At 44.7% G+C, this 24,795-nt stretch overlaps 1 protein-coding gene across 2 annotated transcripts in view; it reads right to left on the bottom strand.

Moving 5' to 3' along the window:
• Positions 1-24,795, bottom strand: part of SORL1 (sortilin related receptor 1) — a 154,232-nt gene that overhangs the window by 71,152 nt on the left and 58,285 nt on the right. For both annotated transcript variants that reach the window (XM_035009158.1, XM_035009159.1), the window contains exons 12-16: positions 16,688-16,776; positions 7,226-7,404; positions 5,509-5,695; positions 2,607-2,735; positions 2,022-2,107 (exon numbers count right to left, since the gene is read on the bottom strand). In XM_035009158.1, the coding sequence (XP_034865049.1) occupies positions 2,022-2,107; positions 2,607-2,735; positions 5,509-5,695; positions 7,226-7,404; positions 16,688-16,776 (670 nt within the window). The remainder of the gene's footprint in view (positions 1-2,021; positions 2,108-2,606; positions 2,736-5,508; positions 5,696-7,225; positions 7,405-16,687; positions 16,777-24,795) is intronic.

Raw genomic sequence — 24,795 nt, 5'->3', positions numbered from 1 at the left:
ACGTCTCTAACGTCCGCAAACCCCATTCTGTGGCTTCGGTTTTTCTTCTAACCAACTAATGCCTTTACAGCAGAGCCTGGGTCCAGAAAGACTTGCCTTAGGATTAGATAGAGAGGAATGTTCTGCATTTCCATGTTCAAAACTTAACTTAGGAAAGGAACAGAATTCTTGGCCAATCCCAGCCATACCTGAGCACCGCCTGGACTCTGTGTTATTATAGTAATCATAAAGGAAGGAGGATGACTTCATTTTTAAAAATCCTTCCAAGATGCCCGGACGACCTCCTCTTTGCAAAGATGCTATAGTTCCCATCAGCTCTAGGAAAGCTTCCTTTCCTTTCGTGGTATACCCTTGGCTTCTGTGCCACATATTTTTTTTTTTTTACATTTAGGAGGTGGCCTACATGACAAATGTGATTTTTCCACTTTGTTCCCTGTTCTATTTTTCTCCTCTCAGAAAAGAAAATAGCACCTGGGTGGCTCAGGCGTTAGCGTCTGCCTTCGGCTCAGGTCATGATCCCAGAGTTCTGGGATCAAGCCCCGCATTGGGCTCCCTGCTCGGCGGGAAGCCTGCTTCTCCCTCTCCCACTCCCCCTGCTTGTGTTCCCCCTCTCGCTGTGTCTCTCTCTGTCAAATAAATAAATAAAATCTTAAAAAAAAAAAAACAAAGAAAATAGCTTTCCTACCGGTTTAGATGGCTTTAAACAGTTTTGTCCCTCACTGATTTACCTCCAGAAATGTTTATTACAAAAGCATGTCTTAAGAGCAATCACTCAAACCCTACTCACCCAAACCCTCATCAATAACAGCTCTTGTGCGGAGCGTATTTGAATATTATCTGCTCATTTGCGGGAATCTGCTGAAGCCGTGTTCTTTTGAAGTCTCCACAGTGAGGGATGTTAATTACTCTGGTAATGATGGAAGATTAAATTAAAGAACTAATGAGCTTAGCATGAAAAACACCGGCGCACACTGGCAAGCAGCAAGCGAACAAGGGGGGTGCTCTGCCCTGCCGGGGGAGGCCCACGCGCTTCTTGCGATCCAGCGGGCTGTTCCATCAGACATCACGGCCACGGATGCGAGTGCGCGCCAACCATTCACCTTCACTGAGAGGTCAGAGCAGGAGGAAGGGCTCACAGGGAATAAGGAAGCTCTGCACGAGTAAGTACTAGAGACAGAGCAGGAAGGGAAAGATGCTAAGAGATTAACTATTTGCGAGAGTATCATCATTCCGAGACTAGATTGCAAATACCACACACCACTCACTCAACTTTAAGTATGTTTGGACCACACTCTCCCTTTACAGCGTAGGCACTCACTCCAGAGAAGTTTTTCCTAATGAGCATGCATAATGATACCCTAAAGTGATGGGAATGACACTCATTTGCCACTTGGGCAATATCCGAGGAAGAGCATGAGGCTGAAGAGTCTGAATTTGAGCTCTGTCACTTACCAGGTGTGTGACCTTAAATAGATGGATTAACCCTCTTCTCTGAACAGGCTTATTTTTTTTTTTTAAATGGAGCTTACGACAGGATCTGCTCCACTGGGTAGTGATAAGGATTAAAACGACGACACGTGGAAAAGTACATTAAAATGTGTGAAATTCCATTCAAGTATTCATTATACTTATTATTATAAAAGTTAAGATAGACCACTTAGCTACATCCCCAAAAGACGCAAGTCTCTCTGTATTCAACTCTGACAAACAGATCGAGGAACACGTAAAAGCCTCCCCTCCTTCACCCATCCCTAGGACACAAGAGATGCAGAATAAACACTTTTCAATGAACAAAAGGGGTTTTCCTCAAAAAATACTTTCCATTCCTACAAAAGCATAAGGCTATAAATAAATTTGGTTTGGATACCAAGCTTAGGGGAAAAGGGGAGCTCTGTGATGCTTGTAATTTCCATGTCTTTCCTCCACTAAGCTAGAAGAGCCATGAGACTAGACCTCTGTGAGACGGTGAGGATGCTGTGGTGAGTATCTCAAGAACTCAAAGTCAAGAAACCACCTCTTACCTGCCAAGGGACACGGGACCAGTTCTCCTTCCAGTCGTGTTTCAACGTCTCCTCCACTACAAGTGTCCCCAGAAATCTTCCGATAGCTGTCACCGCCCCCCACCCCAAGAGCAAGAGATTAGACACAATCAGGAATAGTCATTAAGTCTCCATAATTGGAAATATATTTCCTATCCACGGACAACAGCGTTCATCTATTCATCTCCCTATAGGACAAGACAACATGTAATCGTTCTGAATTGGTCCTGCTTAGAGTTACACTGGGCAGCCCACCCAGTTGGGAAGCTGTCCTGGGCAAAAGTTTACATACAGCTCTCCAACAAACTCCTGTGAAGACACGTCCTTGCTGAAGTTTATGACTTAACACAAAGCTAGAGCTGCAGAGAAACTCACAGATTTGCGTTTTTCTCACTGAGGGTAGAAGAGTCTGTAAACATCCTAAGTCTAAATATTGCCCAAGCTCCCTGAGACCTGCTAGCTTAGAATCCAAGCACTTGTATGAAAGGAACCCAGGTGGTCCTCCCTGCTCTCAAGCCCAGCGCAGACCCCTCGTGTCCCGGCTATGGTGACTGGTGTGAGACATACCCTCTTGTTCTCCTATAAGTAGAGCCCACAGGACAAGGCACGGGAGGAGAGTAGGACTTCCCAGAAAACTCAGGATCCGGAACACAAACCTCTAAGAACAAATCTTCACTCATCTTGAAGCCGAAGTCACTAAAAAGGCAATTGGGGTTCGTTAGGGCCGTTGGTTTACATACTTGGGGCATGTCAGTACCAAACCTTGTGACTTCTCCCACAGCGCCTACCGCTTTAATGTAAGTTACTTAACACGTCCCTTTAAAGAATATTCACCTTTTTACATTAACACATTTTCAAAAGAAACTTTACATCTGAGCCATGATTGGAAAACCATGATCACATGCCAAAAATAAGACAAAAACAATATAAATCATTATACCAAAAAACAAAATAATATTAAATTTTTTAGCTGGATCCAGTTCCCTACCCAAAGACTCTGGGTCTGCCTGGTCTTTGTTAAGAGGGATTAGGAAATGGGGATTAGGAAATGGGGGTGCCTAGGTGGCTCAGATGGTTAACCATCTGCCTTCAGCTCAGGTCATGATCCCAGGATCCTGGGATCGAGTCCCCCATCGGGATCCCTGCTCAGCAGGGAGCCTGCTTCTCCCTCTCCCTCTGCTGCTCCCCCTGCTTGTGCTCTCTCTCTCTCTGTGTCAAATAAATTAATAAAATCTTTAAAAAAAAAATTTTTTTTAAAGTAGGGATTAGGAAATGGGGGCACCTCGGTGGTGCAGTTGGTTAGGCATCTGACTCTTGGTTTTGGCTCAGGTCATGATCTCAGGGTCCTGGGATCGAGCCCTACATCGGGCTCCATGCTCAGCACAGAGTCTGCTTGAGATTCTCTCCCTCTCCCTCTCTCTCCCTCTCTCTGCCCCTCCTACTCATGCTCGCTCTAAAATAAATAAAATCTTAAAAAAAAAGGGGATTAGGAAATGTAAAAAGTTACTAGCACCCAGTGATCCTCTCTCCTTGATGTGATTAGAAGAATTAAAGAGGAAATTTAAAAGAATAACCTTTTTTTAAAATTAAAGATTCAATGTTATTTAAGATCATGTCCACGTACGACCCAAAATGACCTTGGGTGTCTCATCCTGCACTTCGGGACACAGTGCTTTGGTCCACGAGACCCTTCACAACTTGAGGGCCACATATCTCTGCCAAAACACCCATCTCCAAGGGCAGAGCCCCAGAGCAGGAAGCAGGGAAGCGAGGTCTAGTCCCAACTCTGCCCTTCACTGCATGACTTGTCCGGACTGCATTCAACAACCCCAAGATGAGGCAACTGCCCTAGCTAATTCCCGAAGCCCTGACCAAAACTTAAACTCTAATTCAAAGGAATTTTCCACACTGATGTGCTCTACTCAAAAGGTCTCATTTACTCTATTCAGTCCAATGAATACTTACTTAACACCTTCTCCACGAGAAGTATTAACAGGTCCAGGGCTAAGTGGTTTGTGTTGTTTATTGTGTCATAATCCACATTTAGCAATTTGTAGGAATTTTTCAGAAGGATGGTTTTACAGATAAGCAGCACCGGGATCAGCCGGAGCCTGGCTAGAACTAGAGAATCAGAGCCGGCATTTCCACAAGATCCCAGGTGATGCCCACGCACACTCGGGATCCAGAAGCACTGGTCTAGGGCAGGAGCTAGCTAAGCCTGGTTAGCTGTTCTCGCAAAGAAAGCTTTATGGGGCCACAGCCATGTCCCCATTTGCCACCTACAGCTCCTTCCATGCTACCGTGAGCAGTCGTGGAGCTGTCCACAGAGACCATACGGCCGGCAAAGCCAAAAGGGTTTACTCCGTGGCCCTGGTCCAACCCCTGGACTAGCACATATCAGAGGCTTCTGGCTTTTGTCAAGATAAGTGTGGCTTCCCAAAGCAAACTTTAGGTTTTAGGGGCCTGGCAACTACTGAGAAATGAGTTACGTGCTTAGTTTGATACCCATGCTCTACCGATGACCCGCCTCGCCTGGGGTGATTTCATGCGGGATTACAGACTCAAAGGACTACCTCGGGGCTCAGAGATCCTATGCGCTTTCCAGCTAGAATCCTCTTCTAAGGCTAAGCTCTGTTCTGATCATCGACTGTCCTCAAAAGTCTTCAAAGACCCCCGCCTGCTTACAGAATAAGGCCCGTACCCTTTCTGTCTCCACCCTCCCGGATCAGCCTCAGCTGCACTCACTGGCCTCACTTTACACCTCCAAGGCATCTGAGCCAAAACTCCAATGCCTTCCCCGTCTCCCCCCCCCCCACGGCGGCCACATCTCAGACTGCTCCTGTCCACAGACTCAGGTACTTCCTTAAGGCCCATCTCAAACAGCACAGCCTCCCAAAACGTCCCGATTTGCCAGAAGCACATCAGTCTCCTCCTTCCTGCCAATAATCACAAGAAAAGCACCCATTCCTCCTCCAAGATGTGTTGCAGCTTTCCCTCTCCAGCCACATTATTTGTGCGCCTGTGGCTTCTTCTGCTTCCCCCTTTCCCAGCCATGCCTTGGGTAGTCTGCTTCAGGACGGAGGAACATACAAATACATATATATGGGCTGACATCCCCTCGTTTCTGTAGCATAGGGCTCCCTAAGGAAAAGGAGCGGGACCTACAATGGAATCTTAAAGCGGCCCTCATAGAAATAAACCCCAGGGTGATCTCTTCCTAAATCAGCTACTGCAGCTTCCCTAGGGTGTGACACCTCTCCCTCATTTCGTAGCTGTAAGAACGAAATGGAATAAACTAGGCAGAAGGTGCCTAGCACATAAAAAAAAAAAAAAAATGCTTAATACCTAGTGACTTCCTTTGATCTGCCTTCTTTTGCTCAGGGGAAGGGACCGTGCCCTAGTCTTGTGGGCCACGCCGCTGGCTGAGGAAGACACAACCCAGCCCCCGGGGAACTGAAGAAGAACCAACCATTCGTAGTCCTCTCGCGTACAGGAGCAGTTGGACACGACCACCGGCCTGTCAAAGTCTTCTCCATTAAAGCACGTGGCGTGGGGTGTCCTCCGTTTGAAAACGGTCTTGTGTCCTAGCAAACACTCGTTGCCCCGCTCATCAGATGGCGACCAGAGTTTGTAGTCGTTCTCTGTGCAGGGAACCCCTGGGGAAAAGGAAACACAGCAGGAAGCATTTGAGGGAGACCTGCGCACGCAGGCTCTCCCGTCTTCCCCAGCCCCGGGCCCGAGCACCCGCGTCCAGCACACCCTGCTGCTGGTTGGCAGGCACACGGGCCTCTGCAGCTATCCCAAGCCTCTAATCAGCTTGCTGTGACGCCGGGAGGCACCCACGCCAATGGACATGGTACCTCCTGAAACACAGATGCTCATCTCTGAGAAAGCTGGGAAGAAGCAAGCCACCTTTGGCACCATCTAAAAGCTTCTGAAATAATTTAGCAGATTCTGCAGTTCCCTCCAGAAGTCGGTATCAGAGGGGTTGATAGCCCAGGGAGTTCGGGTCAGGCTGGATCCTGGATAGATAGATGGTAGCCTTCAGGAGTATGGTTTCCCACCTGCTTCCCACCTGCTTCCTGGGCAGGGTGGGCATGCCTGGAAGCAACAGCCCAAGAGAGCAATAGACAATTCACGGTCACTACTTGGAAGGTACAGAATCTTCAGCGAAGGAGGCTGAGAAACGGCAGAACAGCCTGGATGATCGCTCCATGTTCACTTGGAATTTAAGTAGAGTGGTTTCTACAGGAATTCCAATGTATGCCTATGTCTACACTGGTACTCTATGTCTTCTTTATAGACGTGTCTTCCATCGGATTACATGCTGCCTAAAACTGATGAAAAGCTGTCAGCTCGTCGCCATTCCCATCAGCAAGTACTTATTAAACCCTGACTGTTAAGCTCTCTGGCTGTCCAGTGGGTGGAAAATACACATGCACGGGACAGGTTCTTATTTCCGAGGACCTTATAACCTAGTTGATGGGGAATGATACAAACAGGGTGACAGACACAAATGCAGAATTCAGGGTGTGAGGAGTATGCTTATGCTCTGGACACAGAGAAGAGGGGGAGGTCCTCTGGTGGGGATATTAGCAGCCAAGTGCATTCGATCCTGAAACAGGGAAAGGATTTCAATCAGCGGAAAGTGACTGGGGAGCAGAGGGGTCATTTCGGTCAGCTGGAAGGATTGCGCCCAGGCAGGAGGAGGAGGAGGAAAGAGCAGGGCTGCGGGGGGCGGGAGGGGGGTGGCGCAGGAGGGGGAACGGGGGAGGAAGGAAGATGCGGAGTCGCACCTCTCCCTGCTTCCTTGTAAGTCCTGTGCCTACCCTAGCGGACGCAGAGGAGATCCCAGACAGCTGGGAGGACCCTGCATCGTCTGGTACCTGGCCATTCACATGGGAGTCACTCGCTTGATCTGTCAAACCAGAACCGCTGACTGGGAAGAACAGTTTTCATTTGCTCACATGCTCAACACATGTATACCTAAGCTTACAGTGTACCAGTGATTGTGCAGGGAATGAGGGCACGAGATAACACAAGGTCCTCCCAAGAGTGGCCTGAGTACCTCTCGTCGCACGTCCCAGTCACTCACTGCATACATGTGCACCTCCTTGCGCAGCTACACTCTCCGAGCTACAGAGGACCTAAGCTGATGCTCAGGCGCCAAGGAGGCAGCGGCTTACCCAAGGCATCCGTGGCATTGACCTGAAGGATCAGCCAGTTGTGGACATTCTCTTTGTTGGAGCCAAAGATGGTGAACACAGTGCTCTTCTCGCCGGGCTCCGTGAGGAGTCCATACACAAACACTGGCCTCTCGGAGAAGAGGAACGTTTTCCAGGTCTCCCCTTCGTTGGTGCTGTATCTGTCCAAAAACGAGGAAGAGGATCCTTGCGGTTAGAGTCTCTAGGGCAAAGGCTTGGTTTCCAGATAACATTCACTAGGGAGGGGAGCCAGGACTCCTTGGAGAAATGGCTGAGGCAGAGAACGTTCAGGGTTGTACCAGAAAGCAAGGAAGGGCTCAGGGACTAATCTGATGGGTGCAAAAGGACACGGCAGCCAGCTCGATGGAGCTCCAGCTGGTCAGTTTGGGACAATCTGAACATAAAAAGAAAGATGATGGTAACAGATTATACACTAAATAAAAATAGGGTAAGGGTCTCTGACTGATCCAAAAAGGGACAGAGAAGGGAAGGAGGGAAATGTTCTTCTTATATTACAATGCTACCTGATATATGTTGAAAACGACGACAGCATGAGAAAAATGACCATCCATCACCCACAATCTAGTAATGAACCAGGCGACATGATCACTGGATGCTAAAACCACTGGGTGGAAGGAGTGCTGGGGACCGGGGTGTTCACTTGGTCTAAAACGACCAACCCACAGATGACTCATTCACTACAAATGGGGAAATGCAATTCTACAGTGGACTGGAGTCACAGCCTCCACCAGACTCAGCACCACGAAAAATGGCACAATCTAATGTTACAGGCCTCCTGGAGAAAGTCCTGTGGATATCACATCATCTACGTGCTATTCTGTACATCCAGACAACCCAGCATGGGCGACATTCTACATGGCAACTGGTCTGGATTCTTTCAAAGCAAAAGTGAGGCCTCGAAAAACTTAAACCAACAAAAGAAGGCAGAAGGCTTGTTACAAAGAGACTAAAGAGGTGTTAACGACCACATGCAATGTGTAAACCTTGACTGAATCCTGGATTGGGTGGGGGGAGGCAGCTGTCAGTATATAAATATAAATACAGTGGATAAGGGACACTGAGCTCCTGCTAAATTTTCTTAGGCGTGATAATGGCATTCTGATTGCTTAGGAAATTTATTTATTGGAGATACATGTTTTCAGTATTTAGCTGTGAAGGGGCAAGATGGCTGCAACTTTGTTTCCAATGACTCGGCAAAGAAGGATAGACAGATGGAACCAATGACTCGGCAAAGAAGGATAGACAGATGGAAAGACAGGCAGACAGGATGAACACATAACTGACAGAAGTAAAGCAAATTGGCAGAATGTTAACAACTGCTGATTCTGAGTGAACTTATGTGAGTGTTCTTTACACAATTCTTGTACCTTTTCCTGTGGTCTGACAGATTTTGAAGTTGGAGGAAAAAATATGTGCAGAGAGAACTCTCCAAGGAGGACTACCTCAGAACAAGAAAGCAAGCTCTTGAAAAAAATCAGCCCTGAAAATAATTGTGCTGATTTTAAATTATCTTTTGTATTGAAGGGGAGGAGAAGGGGAAAATCTGCCTAACACTCGCTTCATCACCCAGTACGCTGGCAACGTGTTCAGCCTGAGAAACTGCTCAGTGAGAGCTTCCACGGAGCTCTAGGTTTGGTCTGAAATCCTAACGACACACAACGTCTTTCTTTCACCTTTCCCCTATTGTTGAGATTTTAGTTTGACTCCCTCAGCATCCTCATCCTTGACATAAATCTTTTCATGACATCATGCAATCCAAATACTTCCTCCCCGGTGAGATTACTAAAATAGATACTTCTGCAAGAGGCTGCAGGTTCAAACGGGTGGGTTGGGGGGTGGCCGCTACAAGGCAACATAAGTAATGAATGTCAGGGAGGACTAAGTGACGCCTCCAGAGATCTCCCAAAGAGGACAAATTCTCCTCTGGTTGAAACACTTTTGGTTGAAGCTAATTTTGAAACAGATCTGGGGATAAGTGAACTAGTTTGCTTGCCTTATTCCAGCAGCATCGGTCCGTTATCCAGGCAGATGGGAGCCATCCATCTGCTCTGTGAAAATGCTGGAAGTCCATCTATTTTCACATTGCTTAGTTAATTCGATTTAAGAGATCCTCAAACCCCAGATAACCTTAGAAATTGAAGCATTCCATTTCTTGAGAGGTTCCCAGAGGACTCTGGGAGGACACTTGAATGAGACGAAGAAGCAGGTGCATGGCCAAGCACAGCCATGTATTCAAGCATAAACTGTGCATTTAGAAAATGATGCTTTTTCAGAATTTCGGGGAAGGGGCAGGTCACATTACCACTGCAACAGTCTGGGGGATCATCTACTCTGGACCAAGTTCTGATCCCTAGAGGAGGACTTGTTTTGATGATGTGAAAATAACAAGAACCTTGCAAGAAAACAAACCCAAGTCATCTCTGTGCTCCTCCAATCACAAAAGACCCCAACCTTTAGGAATGGAGGATTCAAAACGTCCAGATAAAAATACAGACATAAACCCCATGATCAGAAACTCTCAGGAGGATGGGAAGGTCATTTAATAGAATAAATGTAACATAACATAAATATAACCACAGATGCACTAAGTAAAAGAAGTGTTGACAGATACTCAACTGAAGACTCTACCATGTGGCTAGCTGTCCAGAAAGGTCCTTGATGAACTCAGATTTTTAAACAGCATGTTCATGATGAGGAAAGAGTCTTATAACCAAAGGCAAAAAAGTCAAGAGCAGCAGTGATCTGCTATTCTTACAGCAAGTGATCTGCAGGAACAGTGGCCAAACAACTTAAATTCAAAGTGAGTCAAATTATAAAAATAAGTGGTAGATTAGTGGGTCACCGGGATGGTGGGATGGTTGCCTGGTAAATTCTACAAAGAATTAGCAGAAAATTCTATAAAGAACTAGAAAGGATCACCCTTCTGACGCTCAGTGGTTTAAATAGTAACAACAAGAAAAAAAAGTCAGAACCACTCAATTTCTATTTTGGTTGTATCTTTATCAAGAAGAATCATCTTCAAACTGGACAAGGCAGGAAAAAAAATCAGTGACATTAGAAGAAAATAAGCGCAAAAGAGTGCACGTTCTAGGGAATGGAAAGACTTAAAAATACGATTGCGGAGTTCCTTCTAAGAATCTCAGAAAGAATCCTGGAGAACAGACAGAGATCTCTCAAAGCCCAGAGGAGGAAGAATAGCTTTACTTCCCTAAAGAAGAAACAGGGGTTTCAAGAATGGTAACAGCTGATCTGATGGGTCTTAGAACAGAAGGCAGTCCGTCAGGGATGGGATTCACATGGTTTCCCATACAAGTCACAACAAACGAATCCAGTTTTCCTCTTCTCGTGGTGATCCTGGGTTTGAAGAAGAGGGTCATAATACAAAACATTTCTTTTTTTCATAGGGATCTTTGTGGGCCGCACAGCTAGATAAGATGCACTGTTGGTCAAGTAAAGTCCCAAGCGTGCTCATTGCTGACATATCGTGTGACCTCAACCCCAGATGAGACCTCTGGTCCCCACACCGCTCAACGCCTTCCTCAAGGATATGAATAACAATATGGAAGGTCAATCTATCAGATCTGCAAAGCAGACAAGGCTAATTGTACCGATAATGCAATTAATGCCAAAACAGGGTTCAAAACCCTTTTATTACATCAAAAGGAGAAGCAAAAATGAGAATGAAGTTCCACGTGTTGTTTCAAAAACCCACCTGCTCAGATACAGGATGGAGAAAATCTGGTCTTTAATAAAATTCGTAAGAAAAAAAGGATCTCTACGTTTAGTAGTTAAACTGAACTTGAGCTACTGATATAAGTCACAGCAGAGATAGAATCTCAAAAATATGCTGAGTAAAAGAAGCCAAATACAAACGCAGGAAATTCTGTAATAGGCAGAACTAACCTACAGTGGTAAAATATAATCAGACCATCAGTTGCCTCTAACTGGGGTAGGGTAGGGGCGGTGGTATTGGCGGGGAGGGGGCACGTAGGTATTTTCTGGGGTGATGGAAATTCTCTGCATCTTGACAAGCACCCTCCAGAAATGATTAAGTGGTGTATTTACAACCTGAGCATCTCATGGTGTGCAAATGGATACCTCAATTTTTTTTAAATAATTCAGTAGAAGCTAAAAAGTAGGGAGGCTGTCAAAAGAGTAAAACCAGTCTCGGGTGTTCACTAGGCAGGAACTGAACATCCCAAGCCATATCAGTATTAATCCCTGTATGCTGGGGTCAGACCTGGGCCCCACATGTTAAAAGCACTGACGTGGGGAGGTAGGCCTAAAGGACACCCAGGTGGTGGAGAGTTGGGATCCCATGGCATCGGAGGAAAGGAAGTGGAGCCATTTGCCACGGAATGGGAGACACACGGGAGGGATTGAGGGGCGCGTGGCTCAGATACCTGCAAGGTGTTCAGGTGAAGGAGGAAACACCCTGTGTCTGTGTGTCCTGGGAGCAGAACCAAGCCCCCTAACCAGAAACCAGAGAGAAGAGAATTCAGGCTCTCTCTGACTTGAGGACTTTCCTTCATAAAGGAATAAATAGATAAACAGAGTGAGGGAATGAAGAAACGATCAACAAACCGTCCCAAAGTGAAACGAAAGCCCCTTCTGATCTGGCCACTCCCCATCACTCAAACCGTCCAAGCAAAGACTGGAAGATATTCCATCACAGTAATCAAGAGAAAATGCGTGCAGGGGCTGGTGGAAGGCCAGAGCAGATGATGGGATATGTGTAGATTCCTGCTAGACCTCTCCCCGTGCACAGCCCAGAGCAATCCGGTCCGACTTGTCCAAATCCACATGCATCCATCCCATGGCCCTTCAGGGCCTGATCAGTGCACCCCATCACCCCAGGCTGGTCAAGAGCAGTCCTGCGCCTTTGCCCCCAAAATGCTTAATCCTGCCCCCACACCCTCCAGCTTCCGTTCTCACCTCCAATCTTGCTTCTTTTAAATTTATCCTCCTCAGCTTACCAGGGCCCCCTTTCTGTAATGCCACGTCTAGCCGTATCTACCCACGTCGTTCCCCTACTGAAAACTCTAAAGGGACACTACCACTTCAAAAGCCAAGTCTGATCGCTCCAGTGCAGCAAGCACGGTCCTCCAGCTCCTAGCCCCTACCTACACCTACCTCAATCCCCATGTCTCAGCACCTCCTCCCTGCAATCTGCATACTATCGGTACTAAAGCCGTATACCTTCCATACTGATTCATGCTGGGCACCCTGTGCCCAAGGTCTTTCTAACCCCGAAATGGCACTCCAACCTTGCTCAAGCTCCTTCTCCCCCATCCTTCCTTCTCCTGGACCCCATTCTGTGCTCCCACAGCCCCCTGGGCTCCCTCTACCTTATACTCTACTCTGTTTTCATGGCCTGAATTTGCAAGCATATCCTACTAGACTGCCATGTGCCAGGAACAAACCCACTTACTCACTTTTCTGCCCCTGGCACCTGGCACCTTTCTTGGCACACAGAAGGGGCGTTAATTAACATTTGCTAAAGGAGATGAAATGAACTGCATTGTATTTTTTCAACCCCGTTACTGAGTCTCTTAACAGTTTAAAAGGTGGTAACACCCGATCCACTGTAACCCAAAGGCTAAAGAAACCAAGTGAGGGTGGAAATGTAGCAGGCGGGGGCGGCTCTCTGCAACTGTCCCACTAAGTGTTACCATTGGCATTAGGTGTTGCCACCAAGCATGCAAGTTAACTGCCATCTCCCACATTCTCGAACCGGGGGGTTGCCTCCAGAACTCAGGTCCTGAAAAAACAGCTGCTGGGTGTAATCTCTGCACGATCTTTGAGGGACTTCTGTGGGAAAGCCCTACGAAATCAGAAACCTCCCGTGGGGAAAAGACGCTGTTGGGCAAGTCCAAAATACTATTATTAACTACCAAGGACAGCATTTTGCTGGCAGGTAAACCAGCAAGAAGAAATGGAAATTGATCTTATCTTTCATGATCAAGCCAAAGAACTTGTGTTTGGGTTTTTGTTTTGTTTTGTTTTTTGGTCAAAGTTCAAGAACACAGCAGCCCCTTTTCTGAAGGACACAGGGATTATACACAAGAAAAACCTGCATCCCCTGAGCAGGTTCATTGTGACAGCATGCTGATCGGATGAATATGTGAATCTCCAGAATGGGTTCTTATTTACTCATTTCAGACATGTAGACACAAGAGCAAAACAAAGCGCTCCACTTCTTGCTCTCAATTTCAATTAGCAACAACAAAGGTAACAGCCTCAGTGGAGAGTCAAGGCAGAAGCTGAGACAAATAACAGTCAACTCTTCGTTATCTGGGCTAATCAGGGAAAGAAAGACATGAATAATGTAAAAGAACAACAACCAAAATGAAACAAAACAAAACAAAAGCCTCATTTTTATTTAAGCAATGTTCCAACCTCTGTCCCCACCAAAACTCTTATGAGAGTTCCTGATGTTACCCCACATGGCTTTCTTCCCTAAGGCTCTGGGTCAGAACGCTCCCTTTCAGAATAAGCCCTCCCCTGGCCTCTCTCTCCAGCTGGCTCAGAAACATAACAGAGCCACAGGGGGCATGAGCAGCTCCTGATGGATTGCCTCACTCACCTTTGCACACTCGGTACCTAGAACAACGTCTGGTCCATTGTCCGTGTTCAACAAACGTTTGTTGTCATTGACCTTAGATGACGTCTAACAGAAGTATGCTCAAGTTCCAGCTTGGGCCCTACCTACTGACAAGTCACATTATTTCAGAGGAAGGTGGACTGGGCCAGCCCTGGTGCCTCTGGGGGGCACACATCCAGGGGGGCCCCGATTCCTACTTGAGCTCCAGAAATTGTCATTACACAGAGGACGGTGGGAGTGGTCCCCTCAGAGCCATGCACCTGCCACACTTCCGCACCCCTTCCAGTTTTATAAATCAGTAAAGAAATAAGCAATCTTGGAAGACTAAGTGTGCATGACCTATTTATTGACCGATCAAACATTTACAAAGTGCCTGCGAGCCTGTACAGAATAGAAATACTGGTCAAAAGACCTTGCTAATGAGTTGAAGAATTCAGGTATATAATGAAAAGGTAACTGATGATAAGAAGCCCATATGTGATCAAGGCCCAATTAATGAGCCCGCCAATAAATGCTGAGACTCCAGGAGAGACATCACTGTGGTCGGGGAAGCCAGACTTGAAGGGGCCCGAAGCCCTAGCCCAGCAACAGAAACCCTTCCTCCACTCATGCTCGGTTATCACAGTAAGTCACCGCTGTGGTCGGAGGCTATGAACTAGATGCAGTATTATTTCCTGCTTGTCTTCTGACGAAGCTGATAGCACACAGCGATAGGTCAAAAGCAGAGTAGCCCGAGAAGCAGCAAAAAAATCTCTGAGAGCCACCTACTGCGTAAATGCCAGGTGGCTACACAGATTTAGGCCAAGCGCTGACTGATATTTGGGACACATGCACCTGTCGAGAGGAGGCCGGAATATATCCTTCCTACTTGCAAATGCTTTATTTGAACCATACGCATGGATACCTCCAAATAACCTGCAGAAATAGAAGGGGGCTACAGTGCCCATAGCCCCTCCGGTCCACAAACCCCGCAGTCATTTTTAAGCATGCGAGGGGGGCACGGTGATTTTCTGGCAGCGGGTTTCTCTTCCCGGTCGTGTTTTGCTCCAGCTGCTTCAGCAAATGACGCTGCGTTCCCTGAGCACATCTGCACCGACAGATGGTGTCAGAGGACTAGAATCATGCTAACTACTTCAGGGGAGCCAGCTTGGAATGCAAATGCCATCTGCAGAGAAGCTAAACTGGGAACCTCAGAAACTGACTCTACGATGGGACGGCCACACGAAGAATGACATGTATGCTGCCCAGGGAGCCAAACTGTGGCCCCTGCTGGCGTTCTCCCGCCGCCGAGTCCCCACCATCCCACTGTTTACTTGTGTGTCTTACCCCTGGAGGATGGGCTCCTGATGAGGGAGGGGACAGATCCTCTTTATCTTTAGATATGCAATACGCACTCCCCAGCACAATTCGTGCCTGCTAAAACGTGCCAGATGGCAATTGATAAGTTAATGGATAAATAAATGAATGGCAGGAGAGATGTGGGAAGCACAGGGCTTCGTGACTGTCCTCATCTGAGCACACACCAATGAGAAGGTAGATACAGTGTTATGTACAAACAGGACTTGCTCCCGGCTCTTGGCTCCACAGCAGCAGCTGACCAGCGCCACACAGAGCCGAGAACAGCCAGACGCCAGTGCTTAGCCTCCCTCTGGCTTGCTTGAGGCCAACCTACTCAGCACAGGTGGGAAACCAGATGCTACGATCTCTTTTTTCAAACCGCCCACCTCTCTCTTGCTGCTGGCCCTGTTTCTAAAAGGAGCAAAGGACGACAAGGCTTTCTTCTTTGCATTAAACAAGACCATTACCGAGGCCTCCCCACCTCCTATGGGAACACATCTCGTGGGTTCAGCGCAAATATGGGGAGAAGGGAGGGCCGGTCTGCCCCGACCTACCGTTAACAAAATTAACTTTGGTCCTAACTCACACAAAAATCCTCAAAGAACTGGTTCTGGTAACATCAGACTTGAGCAAGCAGAGGTGACAGACTCTCAACATGTTTGCTTTTCAGGGCAATACATGTGCAAAGAGTACAGAATGTAATTTAACGTCACTAACAAATGGGGGCATCCTCGGCAAGTTTACTTTACCTTGCTGAGCCTCAGTTTTCTCATTTGTAAAACGAAGCAGTTAACCCCCAATGTCCTTTCCAGGCCCATTTGTATGAATCCCAAAAGCAAATGTGTCAACAGCGAAAGCCGACTGGTTACCAAGGAGGATGCATTCTGAAATTATTACTCAGGTATTATTATTATTTATTATTATTTACTGTTCTTATCACTCCTTCTATGTCACACACAAAGCAAAGATAGACAAGTTGAAGTCTCTAGTTAATTTTTTAGTCATCATGAATTCATATTTATATAGAGCTGTATTTTGCCAGATCAATAAAATTGTATCACTGGTTCCTTCTGATACCCCCTTGAGATAGGAAGGACAGATCATTATTCCTCTTCTATAGATAAGGAAAGTTTAAATAATTTGCTGAGGTCAACAGTCATTTGCTGTCAACAATCTCGAGCCTATAGAGAGACAATCCGCTTGTACTCACAGACTTAAATTTCTGGGAGAGCAGTGTGATGTTAAGAGAAAAAGCTTCCGGGCGCCTGGGTGGCTCAGTCGGTTGAGCGTCTGCCTTCAGCTCAGGTCATGATCTCAGGGTCCCGGGATCGAGTCCCATGTCGGGCTCCCCGCTCAGCAGGGAGTCTGCTTCTCCCTCTCCCTCTACCCCTGCCTCTGCTCTCTTTGTCTCTCTCTCTCAAATAAATAAGATCTTTAAAAAAAAAAAAAGAGAGAGAAAAAGCTTCCTCAGAGACACTTACTTCAGCTCATTGGTTTCCATGCCCTGGGCGATGGCCATGATGATGCCGCCATGATCTCCCCAAGTGTAGTAGTGAGGTCCAGGAAGTGCCTGCAGAGGAAAAGCCAGGGCTGATAGAACTGCTCTGGAGTGACTGGGCAGAAACCACGCACACCACACGGACACACACATAAGCACACGGCAGCGATGCCAACCACGTGAATACAATTTTTCAGTTTCCAGAGCCCATTCACATCCCTTCCCTCATTTGCCCCACACAACCATGGGGACGGGTCAGCACTTCTCATTGCCCCATTTTTCCCCCCAAATGAAGAAACGAGGGTTCGTATTAAAGTGGCTGACTGTCAACAGCAGGGGTAGGAGTCAAGCCCCAATCTTGGACTCTCACCCGCCAGGGATTACAATTTAACCACCTGGAGTTTGAGTTCTACCATGATCTATACGTATAAATCCACGAGAGCCCATCCTTCCTGCCGGTTACAAGGGAAAACTTTGAACAAGATACAAAAAAGAGCTGCCCAAGGATGCTGAAAAGGAAACACAATCAGGCGGCTTGTGCAGGGACTTCAAACCTGAGGAGCCACCACAAGGTTGGGGTTTCCTGGTATGGCTTTGCCCCAAGGGAAAGCCCCAGTCCTGGAACACCTCAGTTCCAGGTGGATGGCCACACCATCAACAGAAACCGTTTCTGCGGGCCAGGGAGAATGTGGATGAAATGCCACAAGGGAGAGTATCAAAAAAGTCAATCCTCTAACTCTGTGTATGAACTCACACAAGCCTCACCCTAACCCCTAAACTGCACATGTGTGGAACAGACTGAAACCGGCACAGCAAAGGTTTAGCAAACGCAACGGAGAGGAACCTATGGTCTGAATCTAAGCGGATGCACTACACGCTAAAATGAAAATATCCACCTCCTCCAGTAGATTGTATTCCACGCTTGTCATTCACATATCCAGGATACAACCCCAAATTACTCAACATAGACACCTGTCAATAAAACATGTCCAATTCTCAAGGGAAAAGGCAACCAACAGGTGCCAACCACAAGATGGTTCAAATGCTGGAATTACCAAAGACTTGAAAATAATGATCATAACTGTGTCTCATGCGGTTAAGGAAAACACACTTGAAATGAACAAAAGACAAGAATTCTTCCCAGAGGGGCGCCCAGGTGGCTCAGTTGGTTAAGCGACTGCCTTCGGCTCAGGTCATGATCCTGGAGTCCCTGGATCGAGTCCCGCATCAGGCTCCCTGCTCGGCGGGGAGTCTGCTTCTCCCTCTGACCCTCCCCCCTCTCATGTGCTCTCTCTCATTCTCTCTCTCAAATAAATAAATAAAATCTTTAAAAAAAAAAAAAGAATTCTTCCCAGAGAATTCCCAGAAAAAGCTATTTTTTAAGAAGAGAATTTTAGAATAGAAAAATATAACATGTGAAGAAAGAAATTCACGAATGAGCCCAACAACAAAATGGAAATGACAGAGGAACTGGTGAAGCTGGTGATAAATATAGAACAGAAGAAATTATCCATTCTAAAGAACACACAAAAAAGAATGAAAAGGAAAAAAAAGCCCCAAAGACTGGGAGGATAATACTAAAAGGTCTAGTGTGTGTGACTGGAGTCCAAGAAGAATAGGAAAAAGGGACCAGAGCAGAAAAAAAATTTTTTCTTGAAGAAATAATGGCTGAAAATTTCTCAAATTTGGTGAAAGACATACATTTATAGACTCAAGATCAACCTACCCAAACAGGATAAACGCAAAGAAAACCACACCTAGATACATCACAGCAAAACTGCTGAAAAGCAAAGATAAGGGAAAAGATCTTGAAGTCTTTCGACAAAATGACGGATTGCGTGCAGGGCAGTGATGACTGAAATGACTGTAGATTCCTCATCACGAACCAGAGGGGCAAGATGACTGTAGCACATCTTTAAAGTACTGAGAGAAAATCACCACAAACCAGAATTCTATTTCCAACAAACATAGCTTCCAGGAATGAAGGTGAAACAAAGAGATTCTCAAATGAAGGAAAACCAAGAAAATGTGTAACAGTAGATCTGCTCGACAAAAAATGCTAAAGGAATTTCTTCAGGCTGTACAGAAACTTACCAGGGGGATACCAGGATTCTCAGGAATGAAGGGAGGGCAAAAGAAATACCTGGGTAAATATAAAAGATTGCTTCTTTCCCCTTAAATTCTTTAAAACTGATAGAATGATGGAATGCAAAACGAAAGCAAAAACATTGTCTTGTAGGTTTTTTAATGTACTTCAATGAGATACATAGGACAACAATAACAGAAAGGTCAGGGAAAGTAAAAAGGGACTTACATGGTTGCAAGGTTTCTAAATTTTATGTGAAGTGTAACATTATATTAAGAGCAATATTAATTTAAAAAAGACTATGACGGGTACCTGGGTGGCTCAGTTGGTTAAGCGTCTGCCTTCAGCTCAGGTCATGATCCCAGGGTCCTGGGATCGAGCCCCACATCGGGCTCCCCGCTCAGCGGGAAGCTTACTTCTCCCTCTCCCCCTCCCCCTGCTTGTGCGCTCTCTCTCTCTCTCTCTCTCGCTGTGTCTCTCTCTGTCAAATAAATAAATAAAATCTTTTTTAAAATAAATAAATAAATAAATAAATAAATAAATAAATAAATAAATAAAAGAGACTATGAAAGATTAAATACGCATGTTGTAATTCTTAGAGCGATGACTGAAGGAAATATAATCAAAAAGACAATACCTAAAAGTAGAATACCAAAACCATCTAAATAATATAGAAAAGTCAGTAAAGGAAGAACAGAGGAATAAAAAATAAAGATCATACAAACATACATAAAATCTTGGACCTAAATCCAACCGTATCAATAATTAGTCAAATGCTAATGGTCTAAGCATTTCAGTTAAAAAGCGAAGCCTGGCAGAATGAATAAAAAAGTAAGACCCTCCTATACGCTGCCCATAGGAAACACTTCAACTATAGATACCAGTGGATAGACAGTAAAGAGATGGTAAAAGATATACTATTGAAACAGTAAACATAAAAAGGTTGGAACAACTATTTCAATACTAGATAAAACAGACTTCAAGACAAAGATTATCACCATAGATGAACAGGGATATTTCATAACAATAAAAGAGGCACAAACAGAAAAGATAATTATAAAATGTGCATGTACTGAATCACAGAGCCTCAAAATACATAAACCTAAAACTGACAGGATTTAAAGAAAAACCTGGCAATTCCACGTAGTTGGAGATTTTACCACTGTTCTCTTAGCAATTACTAGCACTAGTCAAAAAAAAAAAAAAAAAAAAAGGTCACTAAGAACATAGAGGATCTGAACAGCAAGGTATCAACCACCTTCATATAAGTTAACACCTTCATATAAGTTAACACCTTCATATAACTAACACTAACATCCGACAACAGAACACACATTCCTTCCTAATGCATATGATGTATTCAGCAAGAGAGGCCAAAACTGGATCCCAAAGCGAGTCCCAATAAATTTAAAGGGATCAAAATCATACAAAGTGTATTCTCTGACTACAGGGCAATTAAATTAGAAATCAAACATAGTAAGATATCTAGGAAATTTCAAATACCTGAAAATGAAACAACCCTTTTCTAAATAACTTATCAAGGACAAAAAGCAAAAGGGACATTTTGAAGTAACAAAAATGTTCTGGAATTAGAGAGTGGTAACAGTTGCACATCCTATCACTTGTAAATATAGCAAAAAGCCACCGAACTCTACACTTTAAAGTGGTGAATTTTATGGTATGTGAATTACATCTCAACTTTAAAGAGGGACATTAAGAAATATTCTGAACTGCATGACAACAAAAGTACATTTCTAAATTTGTGACAATAGTCAAAGCAGTATTTAGAGAAAAACTTAACAGCTTTAAATGCTTATATTAGGAAAAAAACATCTAAAATCAATGACCTAAAGTTATACCTAAAAAAAAGCTACAAAAAGAAAAGCAAATTAAATCCAAAGTAAATAAGGGAAAAGATAATACTAAAGAGCAGAAATCAACAAAACAGAACACAAACCAAAGAAACAAAGCCAAAAGCACATTCTTTGAAAAGATCAATAATATTGACAAACCACTAACTAAACTATTAAGCAAAACAGGAAAATCCCCACAAATCCTCAATATCAGGAATGAAAACAGGTGATCACCACAGACCCTAGAGACCTTAAAAAAAAAAAAGAAGAAAATACCCTTGAGTCATTTAAAGCCAACAAATTCAATAACACAGATGAAACTCACCAAAACTGACATAAGTAGTAGAAAATCTAAACAGTTCCCTATCTGCCAGAGAAACTGAATTTCTAACCAAAACCTTCCCAAAAAGAAGACTCCTGTTTCACTGGTGAGTTATTCAAGGAAAAAAAAAAATCACACCACTTTTACACAAAAGAGGAATCACTGTTCAACTTGTTCAAGGACACTAACAACAAATTTGAGAAGAACAGTTAAAAAAAAAAAAAAATACAGACCAATATCGAATAATGTAAAAATCTTTAACAAACTATTAGCCACTCAAACTTAACCTTGTATAGAAAGGATAATATATCATAATTAAATAGGATTTGTCCCAGTAATTCAAGGTTCATATAACCATCAAGAATCAATGTAACAGGGCGCCTGGGTGGCTCAGTTGGTTGGGCGACTGCCTTCGGCTCAGGTCATGATCCTGGAGTCCCGGGATCGAGTCCCGCATCGGGCTCCCTGCTCAGCAGGGGGTCTGCTCCTCCCTCTGACCCTCTTCCCTCTCGTGCTCTCTGTCTCTCATTCTCTCTCTCAAATAAATAAATAAAATCTTTAAAAAAAAAAAAAGAATCAATGTAACATACCATATCACCTATGTGATAGTATGTTCTGAGAAGAAGTATGTATTTTGGTCTTTGTTTCAGCTCCTGGTCAGAGGTCCTAAAAACCCTTGCAATCTCCTGACTGTTGGGGGTGATGTGGGTCTTACACAGAAGCTCCTATACCACTGAGAACTTCCAGGATGATAGGAGAGTCTTTTGTTGGAATAAGGCAACTCTTGGTGGACTCCTGGACAGTACGGGGACTGGTCACCAGAAAGACAAAACATGATTAGAAGCTTGAAACTTCCAGTCCTGCCTCATCCCCTGGGGAAAGGACAGGGGCTGGAAAGGGAGTCAGTAATCAATCAAACCCTTTGTGATGAAGCCTCCATGAAAAGAAAAAAGAAAAAAATCCCTAAACTGCAAGATTCGAAGAGCTCCCAAGTAGATGAACACATCCACATGCTGGGAGGTTGGCACATCACAACGCCATGGGGAGAGAAGCTCCCTGCTCAGGATCCTTCCAGACCTTGCCCTATGTACTTCCTCATCCAGCCGCAGCCTTTGTACTGTCCTTTACAATCAACCGGTAGATATAAGTAAATATTTCCCTGAGTTCTGTCAGCCATTCTAGCAAATTACTGAACCCAAGAAGGAGGGTCATGGGAGCCCCCTATTTATAAGCTGGTCGGTCAGAAGTATGGGTGACAACCTGGGACTTGCGATGAGCGTGCGAAGTGGGGTCGGGTGGGGCAGTCTTGTGAGACTGAGCCCCTAACCTGTGGGGTCTGTGCTAACTCCAGCTAGCTAGTGTCATGACTGAAATACAGGACATCCGGTCAGTGTCCAGAGAACTGGAGAACTGCTCACTGTGAGGGGAACCTCCCCCAGCATTTGGTATCAAAAGTATTCTGAGAGTAAAGGAAAAGAGGGTTTTTTTAAAAATAATACACCATATTACATAGTGCTATATTATTACATATTAGGGAAGGGATGAAAAGGAAGAGAGGGAAAGAAACAAAAGACATAAAGATCAGAAAGGAAGAGGGGCGCCTGGGTGGCTCAGATGGTTCAGCGTCTGCCTTCAGCTCAGGTCATGATCCCAGGGTCCTGGGATCGAGTCCCGCATCGGGCTCCCTGCTCAGCAGGAAGCCTGCTTCTCCCTCTGCCTCTCTCTGTCTCTGTCTCTTATGAATAAATAAATAAAATCTTTAAAAAAAAAAAAAGATCAGAAAGGAAGAAATAAAATGGGTCCCTATTTGCAAATGATATGATCTCCTACATAGAATCTACAAAACTACTAACACTAGTAGACGCTTAACCATCTGAGCCACCCAGGCGCCCCAAGCAGATTCTAAAATGTTGCGGAAATACAAAGGATCTAGAATAGTCAAAGAAATTTTGGGGCGTCTGGGTGGCTCAGTCGTTGGGCGCCTGCCTTCAGCTCGGGTCACGATCCCAGGGTCCTGGGATCAAGCTCCGCTTCAAGTTCCCTGTTCAGCCGAGAGCCTGCTTCTCCCTCTCCCTCTGCCTGCCACTCCCCCTGCTTGTGCTCTCTCTCTGTCAAATAAATAAAAATAAAGATCTTAAAAAAAAAAAATTTTAAGAAGAACAAAGTTGAGGGGTGCCTGTGTGACTCATCGGTTAAGCAAACGACTCTTGGTTTCAGCTCAGGTCGTGATCTCAGGGTCATGAGACTGAGCCCCGAGTTGGGTTCCGGGCTTAGCTCAGAGTCTCCTTGACTCTCTCTCCCTCTCCTTCTGCCCCTCCCCCTGCTCGCTCACCCTCTCTCTCCAAAATAAATTTTAAAATCTTTAAAAAAAAAAAAAAAAGAAGAGGAAGAAGAACAAAGTTAGAAGACTTACCTACTTGATCCCAACACTTACGTTAAGTCTCCCATAATCGAGACAGCTTGGTATAGGTGAAAAGACAGACATATAGACGAATGGAGCAGAATAGAAAGTCCAGAAACACACCCATGCATATGGCCAACTGATTTTCAAACAGGCACACAGTCAATTCAAGGGGGGAAAGAAGTCTTTTTCCGTAAGTGGGGCTGGATCATTACATCTCCATATGGAAAAATGAGTATCAACCCTTCCATCACACCAGATATAAAAATTACCTCAAAATGGATCATAAACCTAAACCACAGCCTTCCCCTATGAAACTTAGGGGTAAATCTTTGCAAACTTCGGAGGGACAAACATTTCTTAGAACAACAAAGAGCATAAAACATAGAAGAAAAATCCTGATAAATCGGACTTCCACAAAATTTAAAACATTTGCTCTTTGAAAGACACCATTAAGAAAATTTTAAAAAAGCAAGCCACAGACTAGGGAAAACACTCATGACACAGATATCAAACAAAAGACTTAACTTCAGAACACATTTTTTCAAAAAACCTCTTACAGCTCAATAAGAAGGCAAACAACTCATTTTTTTAAAATAAGTACAAGATGTAGGGCGCCTGGGTGGCTTAGTTGGTTAAGCGACTGCCTTCGGCTCGGGTCATGATCCTGGAGTCCCGGGATCGAGTCCCGCATCGGGCTCCCTGCTCGGCACGGAGTCTGCTTCTCCCTCTGACCCTCCTCCCTCTCATGCTCTCTGTCTCTCATTCTCTCTCTCTCAAATAAATAAATAAAATCTTTAAAAAAAATTAAAAATAAAATAAAATAAGTACAAGATGTAAACAGACGCTTCACAAAATGATTTTTAAATGGCCAATGGGCACATGAAAAGAAGCTCAACATCATTAGTCACCAAGGAAATGCCAATTAAAACCATAATGAGATATCACTGTGTACTCATTAAAATGTCTAAAATTAAAAGGACTGACCCTACCAAGTGTTGGTGTGGGCCTGAAGCTATTAGAATTCTCAGACACTGCTGCTGGAAATGTAAAATGGTACAATCCATTTTGGAAAACAATTTGGTCGTTCCGTAAGAAAAGTTAAACACAGACCCACCAAGCTGTCCAGTCATTCTGTTCTGAGGTATCGACCCAAAAGAAATAAAAATATATGTCTATCTTAAAAAATAAGCATGTAATTAAATGTTTATAATAGCTAAAAAACTATAATGTCCACCAACAGATGAATGGATAAACAAATTGTGGAATATCCCTACAATGGGATACTAATGAACAATAAAATGGGAAAGAACCACTGATACATAAAACAACACAAATGAACTTCAAAATCATCATGACGAGTGACAGAATCCAGGCCAAAGGACTGCGTATTATGAGTCCACAATATAAAATTCTAGAAAATGCTAAC

Source organism: Mirounga leonina, unplaced genomic scaffold (genome assembly GCF_011800145.1).
Source record: "Mirounga leonina isolate KUSES-001 unplaced genomic scaffold, KU_Mleo_1.0 Mir_153, whole genome shotgun sequence".
NCBI classification, from domain to species: domain Eukaryota; kingdom Metazoa; phylum Chordata; class Mammalia; order Carnivora; family Phocidae; genus Mirounga; species Mirounga leonina.
Note: the sequence above shows the minus strand (reverse complement) of the source record. Positions and strands in the feature narration are given on the sequence as shown.